The sequence below is a fragment of the Pecten maximus genome, chromosome 12, assembly GCF_902652985.1.
Source record: "Pecten maximus chromosome 12, xPecMax1.1, whole genome shotgun sequence".
Lineage (NCBI taxonomy): Eukaryota > Metazoa > Mollusca > Bivalvia > Pectinida > Pectinidae > Pecten > Pecten maximus.
This window is the reverse complement of record NC_047026.1, coordinates 21680645-21690311: the sequence shown is the minus strand read 5'-3', so window position 1 is coordinate 21690311 and position 9667 is coordinate 21680645. Positions and strand designations below refer to the sequence as shown.

Below are 9667 nucleotides of genomic sequence, written 5' to 3'. Positions count from 1 at the left end.
CGTGTAACAAATTTTGTGTTTATGCCACTAATGCGATATAACGTGGAGCGTTTTCCATTGGGTGCGCCAGTCAGAAATCGATTTGACGTCGTAAAATGGCGTTACGTCATGAATTGTTACATGACGGAACAAATTGACTACATCCGTTTGATTTTGCTAAGCATTTTTACTTCAAAACCTGTCAAAGTGTAATTTTCTGAATTATGTAAAAACAAGTACCTTAGATTTGTGGTAATTTCTCATGAGATTTTATGAAAAAAGTCTCGAAAGTTTAATTTTTGCTTATCAAGACTTGCTAAATATATATATATATATTAAGATTCCTTTCATAAAATATCATATGAAGTGAAGACTCCCTTCAGACTTGTGACATTTGCCTATATGTCGTTCTTAAATCAATTTGAAGTATATACATGTACTACAATTAGCAGTTATTCGGTCAGTGTAGGAATACAGCTAGAGGTGTCCTGGGTAAACAAAGATGACCGCCGGTCACTTCCGGTTTCAATATTAGAAGCTTTCAGAATTTGTAAACCTTTAGTTATAAAGGCCATCAAAAAATGAAGCAACTTTATGAATATAGAATTGACATCTTAAATTTATTGTCCAAAACAAGGTTGCCACAAGATTATTATAAACGCCATTCCAAATACGAAATTATCAAGTTCTTCAATGACGTCCAACTAGACATGTAATTTTTACAAGGAAAATGTCCTTAGAATCGTAGTCGTTTGTTGACAGGACAACTTTAATTTATACATTACAAATGTATATTCTTCTGAGAATGGAAACAACCATTTCCGTGGGAACTCTGGAATCCATTTGAACCCCGCTTCACCACTACTAAAACATATATCAATGCGCGCTTTTTCTAAACCATCAAAATAGTAAAAACCGAAATGATTACAATTTCAGCGACAATATAACACTTATGTAAAAGAAATCACAATTTGTTTATGTGATTGTTGTTTATGATCACACGAGGAGCTAATGTCCATTAGTTTTGCCGAAAATACCAGCTGGCTGTTCTGGCTGGGAATTGAAATTGATGACGTCAGTATCTTGATAAGCGGCAGATTTAAATGTCCATTTTGTTTCAGATTAAGAAAACAAGGTCAAAATGTAAATAAAAGCATTTGACTGTTACTAGATGCTAGTATATAGTCGATATGAATACAATTTGGATGACAGGTAAATCGAACGTTGCCCTAACGGCGACAGTCTACCTGTCATCCAAATGGCATACATATTGACTGTATACTGGCATCTAGTAAAAGTTTCATGTTTAGAAATAGTTGAGTGTCTCACTTGTGCCTTTAACAAATCATACTCGACTTTGCCTAACACGTGATCCTGTCAGAGAATGACAGTCCTTGACTGAGATACAAATATATATCGATCTCGAACAAAATTAATACATGTAAAACATATATAATGCTTCTTCTTCTTTTTTTTTTTTAATTAGTAATTTCATTATGATATTTTTTTTGTAAATGGTCGGAAATATTGCTATTTTTCATATTTTCTATCATATATAAATCTATCTAATATGACTTGTAAGCAATGGATGTTGGTTTAAGTTTCCAAATGTATAGTAACTTCGTAAATATAATGAATATGTTTTAATTGTATCTATCATTTCAATGTTTGCGCTAATAATCAACATGTTTGAACAACGTTTACTTATCTCAAAGAAGGCATAATTATGACATGTCAAGTAACCATTTTTATTCTATTCAAATTATGATATTAATTACTGAAAAAAAATAAAGTTTCAAATTGTTACCTCCCTTTACTTTGTATTGAGGTTAAATTGATTTTGCCAGTATGATCTCATTAATGTTAAATTATGATGAGATAAGTTTTACTTTATTTACCACGCTTTGATAAACGTCATCCTCTTAAATTATGAAGTGGAAATGTTCCAAGTCTCAGAAAACATAATCTAGCTCAAAATGACGCTTAACGAAGCCGTCCAGACAGTTCTTTAGATTGAATTATCTGCCTTTAATAGTACCGTTCATTCCCGCTAAAACTGTCTAGTCGAGATTTCTCTGTCGATAACAATGTGATGTTAAATTTTGTTTTATTGAAATATAGAGTAAGCTCACATGGTGAAACGTTATTTTTGAATAGCAACATATTGTAGAGACACTTATTTTCCTAATCATCCGTCAAAATAGGAGTCGTTGTGATGCAGTTAGTAATGTAACCTGCATGCATCTTACAATCTCTAAGGTTTATCTTCCATGAAATGTGCATTTTCAACTTAAGTAAAATTTTCACTAAATCCAAATTAACATAATTACAACGTACAAATGTACTTTGACGCACACATAAAATCGTACACTTATTTTTGCTACTGAAATATTGAAGTGAAATATCCGTAAGCCTTTCTTAAGGACACCGGTGAGAATGTTGAAAATTAGTTTGTTGTATTCAAACTTCGTCTTTGAAGTTAACAATCATATTTTATGCCATGACACCAATTAAAACCTACCATTTAGCTAATCGCTGATCTATATACGTGTAAACTGCAACCAAAGAAAAAGACAGTAGAACAGGCATCGGCTAAAACGTGTACAAATACCCACAGGGACCTGGCAAAAAGACATCACAGAGACTTCGCACTTACCTCCAATCTAATTAAAATTAGACTTGTAATTTCCACTCCTCTACGATGCTCTACGATACACTTGAATACAAGATCTAACGATGCCTCGTAGGAGGTCATCTCAGCATGACCTTTGAGCTCAGCCAATCAACGCGCTGCCAAAGAAATTGTCGGTGTGATTTCATTCTTCAAAGTTTAAATACTTACACAACGTTCCCGAGGTATTCCGATGGTCTATAGCAACGGTAAACATGGCTTTAAACACTCCGGCTCACCAAGATACCTCAACGAATTGATAATTTAACAAACGTTTGCTGTCCGTTTGGTTTTTCCTTCATCGCACGAGAGATAGACAGTGAATGCAACAGCGTTGTGAAAAAAAAAAAAAATAGTTTGAAAGGGAATACTGTATAATTATAACGTGTACGGTAACGTTTTCGAAATCCAGTTGGCAACACGTACAATCCGTCATGTCGATGAGATATTTTTTAATCGTTTTCTTTTCTTATATATATATTTCAATGCAACGTCAAGAGGATTAGCAATATCTTTATTACCGTAGCCATTAACATAATACAGTTATGCTTGCGAAATTTTGCGTACATGTATTTAAAATCAAGCGCTAAATTGAGTCGCAAATACTAAGGAGACGCAACCGAAGGCTCGGTATAAGACTCTTTGTCATTGGTCGATGAATGACGTCATTAGACCAGTTTTCATTGGCTTATATATATGTTTTTTTTGAAGCTCAAAGGTCATGCTGAGATGACCCTCTTCGGGGTATCGTTAGATCTTGTATTGAAGTGTATCGTAGAGTATTGTATTGTACAAGTCTAATTTTAATTAGATTGCATTTACCTCTATCCCTCGACTTGTATATGAGTATGATAATATATATACGGACCTTGGAATGGGGATGTATATTTAGTCCCTGTTACAGTACACATACACTACCGTATACTATCCGTCTACCCCTATCGGACGTAGACACAGTGACGGAAGTGACAGTCTGATGTGACAAGTGTGGGCATTACTGTGACAGTCTGATGTGACAAGTGTGGGCATTACTGTGACAGTCTGATGTGACAAGGGTGGACAGTACTGTGACAGTCTGATATGACAAGGGTGGACAGTAGTGTGACAGTCTGATGTGACAAGTGAAGGTAGTCGTGTGATAGTCTGATGTGACAAGTGTCGGCAGAATTGTGACAGTTTGATGTGACAATTGTCGGCAGAATTGTGACAGTCTGATGTTACAGGTGTGGGCAGTAGTGTGACAAGGGTGGACAGTAGTGTGACAGTCTGATGTGACAAGGGTGGACAGTAGTGTGACAGACTGATGTGACAAGGTTGGACAGTAGTGTGACAGTCTGATGTGACAAGTGTGGATTGTAGTGAGGCAGTCTGATGTGACAAGTGTGGGCATTACTGTAACAGTCTGATGTGACAAGTGTGGACTGTAGTGTGACAGTCTGATGTGACACGTGTGGGCAGTAGTGTGACAGACTGACGTGACAAGTGTCGGCAGTAGTGTGACAGTCTGATGTGACAAGTGTGGGCAGTAGTGTGACAGACTGATGTGACAAGTGTGGGCAGTAGAATGACAGTCTGATGTGACAAGTGTGGACAGTAGTGTGGCAGTCTGATATGACAAGTGTGGACAGTAGTGTGGCAGTCTGATATGACAAGTGTGGGCAGTAGTGTGGCAGTCTGATATGACAAGTGTGGACAGTATGGTGACAGTCTGATGTGACAAGTAGTGGCAGAAGTGTGAGTCTGATGTGACAAGTGTGGGCAGTAGTGTGGCAGTCTGATGTGACAAGTGTGGACAGTAGTGTGACAGTCTGATATGACAAGTGTGGACAGTAGTGTGGCAGTCTGATATGACAAGTGTGGACAGTAGTGTGGCAGTCTGATATGACAAGTGTGGGCAGTAGTGTGACAGTCTGATATGACAAGTGTGGACAGTAGTGTGGCAGTCTGATGTGACAAGTGTGGGCAGTAGTGTGACAGTCTGATATGACAAGTGTGGACAGTAGTGTGGCAGTCTGATGTGACCAGTGTGGGCAGTAGTGTGACAGTCTGATGTGACAAGTGTGGACAGTAGTGTGACAGACTGATGTGACAAGTGTGGACAGTAGTGTGACAGACTGATGTGACAAGTGTGGACAGGAGTGTGACAGACTGATGTGAGAAGTGTGGGAAGTGTGACAGACTGATGTGACAAGTAGTGGCAGTAGTTTGATAGTCTGATGTGACAAGTGTGGGCAGTAGTGTGACAGTCTGATGTGACAAGTGTGGGCAGTAGTGTGACAGACTGATGTGACAAGTGTGGGCATTAGTGTGACAGACTGATGTGACAAGTAGTGGCAGTAGTGTGACAGACTGATTTGACAAGTGTGGGCAGTAGTGTGACATTCTGATGTGAGAAGTAGTGGCAGTAGTGTGACATTCTGATGTGACAAGTGTGGGCAGTATGGTGACAGTCTGATGTGACAAGTGTGGGCAGTAGGGTGACAGACTGATGTGCCAAGGGTGGACAGTAGTGTGACAGTCTGATGTGACAAGTGTGGGCAGTAGGGTGACAGTCTGATGTGACAAGGGTGGACAGTAGTGTGACAGACTGATGTGACAACTGTGGACAGTAGTGTGACAGACTGATGATACAAGTGTGGGCAGTAGTGTGACAGCCTGATGTGACAAGTGTGGACAGTAGTGTGACAGTCTGATGTGACAAGTGTGGGCAGTAGGGTGACAGTCTGATGTGACAAGGGTGGACAGTAGTGTGATAGACTGATATGACAAGTGTGGGCAGTAGTGTGACAGCCTGATGTGACAAGTGTGGGCAGTAGGGTGACAGTCTGATGTGACAAGGGTGGACAGTAGTGTGACAGACTGATGTGACAACTGTGGACAGTAGTGTGACAGACTGATGATACAAGTGTGGGCAGTAGTGTGACAGACTGATGTGCCAAGGGTGGACAGTAGTGTGACAGACTGATGTGACAACTGTGGACAGTAGTGTGACAGACTGATGATACAAGTGTGGGCAGTAGTGTGACAGACTGATGAGACAACTGTGGACAGTAGTGTGACAGACTGATGATACAAGTGTGGGCAGTAGTGTGACAGACTGATGTGCCAAGGGTGGACAGTAGTGTGACAGTCTGATGTGACAAGTGTGGGCAGTATGGTGACAGTCTGATGTGACAAGTGTGGGCAGTAGTGTAACAGTCTGATGTGACAGGTGTGGGCAGTAGTGTGACAGACTGATGTGACAAGTGTGGACAGTAGTGTGAGTCTGATTGACAAGTGTGGACAGTAGTGTGAGTCTGATTGACAAGTGTGGGCAGGAGTGTGATAGTCTGATGTGACAAGTGAGGACAGTACAGTGACAGTCTGATGTGACAAGTGTCGGCAGTAGTGTGATAGTCTGATGTGACAACTGTTGACAGTAGTGTAAAAGCCTGATGTGACAAGCGTGGGCAGTAGTGTGACAGTCTGATGTGACAAGTGTGGGCAGTAGTGTGAAAGTCTGATGTGACAAGTATGGGCAGTAGTGTTACAGTCTGATGTGACAAGGATGGACAGTAGGGCGACAGTCTGATGTGACAAGTGTGGGCAGTAGTGTAAAAGCCTGATGTGACAAGCGTGGGCAGTAGTGTGACAGACTGATGTGACAAGGGTGGACAGTAGTGTGACAGTCTGATGTGACAAGGGTGGGCAGTTGTGTTATAGTCTGATGATACCAGTGTGGGCAGTACTGTGACAGTCTGATGTGACAAGTGTGGGCAGTAGTGTTATAGTCTGATGTGACAAGTGTGGACAGTAGTGTGACAGTCTGGTGTGACAAGTGTGGATAGTAGTGTGACAGACTGATGTGACAAGTGAAGGTAGTCATGTGACGGTCTGATGTGACAACTGTTGGCAGTAGTGTGATAGTCTGATGTGACAAACGTGAGAAGTAGTGTGACAGACTGATATGACAAGTGTGGGCAGTAGTGTGACAGTCTGATGTGACAAGTGAAGGTAGTCATGTGACGGTTTGATGTGACAACTGTTGGCAGTAGTGTGATAGTCTGATGTGACAAGTGAGGACAGTACTGTGACAGTCTGATGTGACAAGTGTCGGCAGTAGTGTGATAGTCTGATGTGACAACTGTTGGCAGTAGTGTGATAGTCTGATGTGACAAGTGTGGGCAGTAGTGTGACAGTCTGATGTGACAAGTGTCGGCAGCCATGTGACAATCTGTTTCGACAAGTGTCTTTATCGTTCTGATAGTTTGATACTACAAGTGTGACTTATGTCGTCAGCAATGTGATAGTATAGTGTGACAAGTGTCGGTAGCTGTTTGACAGTCTGATGTGACAAGTGTAGGCATCTGTGTGACATTCCAAATCGATAAGTGTCGGTCATTTTGTGACTGACTAATATCACAAGTGTCGTCATCTGGGTGATAGTTTGCTCTGGCAAGTGTCGACAGCTGTGTCACAAATGCCGCCATGTGGACCTTCATTTACATGTATATATGTAAATAATACTTTTAAGCAGATCAGTCATAGTTATGATACATATTTCATATATTTTCAAACTTTAAAATATTAAAATAGAATAGTCATATGTTTATTTACATGTGCGTAACCATTTTTGTCACGTGATCAAACACATCATTAATAGAGCCGATGTGTATTTGTGTTCAAAATTATATATGGTGTAACACCGATACATCTTAATACCAGTGAATCCATGGTTTTGTCTTTTCAAACGATCCATAGCCTTGTGTGCGATTACATTAAAAATTCTAAACAAAAATAAATATAAATAAAGCATAAATTCTGTATTGTATCCACACGAGTTTCAGTGTAATTTATATTATTCCTACAGATATATGGAAATAAAAACATCAAAACACTGCTAGTCTAAATCAGGCCATGCGTTGTTATTCTTAGACCCAAATCATAATTGAGAATAATGTAATTAAGCAATAAATACGGTTCATCAGTAAAATACGCAAAATGCACCGGGTAAGGGTTCACCCTGCCTTTGCGAGTTTATTAAAATGTATACATCTTAAAAAAAATAAGCAAGAATGGCATCATAAAAATAGCGAACCTCGCGGAACAATGTTAATCGACTTTGTTAATTTGTAAGTAAATATAATGAAAGCACATACATATTATTACTATACTATTCCGTAATTAAGTGCTAAGATCTGATAGTTCTGTGGACATTGGGTTGGATACCTCAGTATTGGCTGGACTGTGGCCATTGTGTGTCACTTCTGTCGTTGATAAGTTAGCCACACTTACGTATTCATCCTCGAACTCGCTAACACCGCGACACACCTTAAAAGTAAGCAAGCGTCTGAACGCCATTCTGAAAGCTCGGTTAAAGTTGTAATAGAGAAAGGGATTGAGCATGGAGTTGAGATACCCTAGCCACAGGGCCACTGTCCAGGGGATGTACGGAATTTTGTAGCCAATTATTGGGTCTATGATATTGAGGATGAAAAACGGAAACCAGCAAACACAGAAACATCCCATAATAATCGAGATTGTTTTGGCAGCTTTTGTTTCCCGCTTCAATTTCCCAGTCTGGTGTTTGTGCAAGTGAAGCTCTAAACTACGGATATGCTTTGCTTGTTTTTCTGCTGCTAAGAATATTCTTACGTTGCACACAATCATGAAAATTGTCGGGAGGTAAAATGCTATAGTAGAACACACGACGGCGAAAGCTGTGTTGACAAGGAAACCACAAGTTGAGGCATCCGGAAACATACACTTGTTCAAATCCTCGATTCCGAACAGGTTCCATCCGTTCATTATTGGAACAAATGATATCAAAATTGGCGTGAACCAGCAGGCTACGATCATACCCGCGATCACGGAATTGTTAAGTCGTTCGTGTAGGAAGGGGCGACAAATGGCGAGGTATCTGTCGATGGCGAGACATGACAGATGTATGATGGAGGTCGTCGTAAACATAACGTCTAAACTTGTTGATACCAGACACAGGGAGTGTCCAAGCGCCCATGACTTATTGCTAAGCTGCTGATATACTCCGAACGGCATCACCGACAGCGCCACCATGCAGTCGGCAAGGGCTAGAGACACCACGAACACATTTGTGATAGTGCGAAGACGTTTATGCGTGAACACAGCTACTATCACAAGCGCGTTTCCGAAAAACGTCAGCACCGGAAATAATGTTAGAACGAGACCGAGCACCGCCCTTACCTCCAACGAATAGAATGGGGGTGGACCCGGTTTGCCCTCCAATAGGGCAGTGCAGTTCACTTCCGGGGTTATATTTAGCATTCCGTTAAGAACATTAAATACAAAATGGCCACTCTTCTATTTAACTGTTGACACGTATTTGATTATCCTTACATCAATTTGTCATATGTAAGCATGATTTCTAAAGTGGGAACTTCCGGTGTTAATATAACACTTCCGGTCCATCCAACAACTATGTAATCCTCTTAAGTGGGAATCCTCTAGTACGCACACAGAACAGAACTGGGATCAACTTGTTCTCTCTAGGGTGGTAAGATGTCACAGAAATGCTGGTCTTCTATTAGAAATTGTCTGAAATTAAAAAAAAAATGTATAAGACATTTATGAATAATCAATTATAACCGAAAATGTACATTGTTTAGGCTGGACTAAACAAACCAGCAAACAGAAAACAAGTCAACAAACCAATCTGTCTCAATATAAAACCTACTTGTTGATTTCTGATTGGTTATTATAACGTTAATTTCCAAATACCATAAGATATCTATGTAGCGTTGAACGACAAGAAAAGTTATAGAAACGACGAATATCTTGTCGACCATCATTTTACACACTATCAATTTATTACAGGCCTGGTATTTGCCATACTTTTTCGCGACATAAGTCGTGTTTCCGGCATAGTTATAAACCAATGAAGTCCAGTATCAAAGATACAACGAATAGATACAATAGAAGACAATTTTCTTAATTAAGCATTGTTTACACAACCGTAGCTGTGACGTTTCTATGGTCACGCCTTTTAACAATTTCTGTCCA

General features: G+C 40.0%; 1 protein-coding gene across 4 annotated transcripts in view; it reads right to left on the bottom strand.

The window, feature by feature from the left end:
• Positions 1–7612: 7612 nt before the first annotated feature.
• Positions 7613–9667, bottom strand: part of LOC117339345 (5-hydroxytryptamine receptor 4-like) — a 99370-nt gene continuing 97315 nt past the window's right edge. For all 4 annotated transcript variants that reach the window (XM_033900883.1, XM_033900885.1, XM_033900884.1 and 1 more), the window contains one exon: positions 7613–9202. In XM_033900883.1, the coding sequence (XP_033756774.1) occupies positions 7814–8932 (1119 nt within the window). In that variant the 5' untranslated portion in view covers positions 8933–9202 and the 3' untranslated portion in view covers positions 7613–7813. The remainder of the gene's footprint in view (positions 9203–9667) is intronic.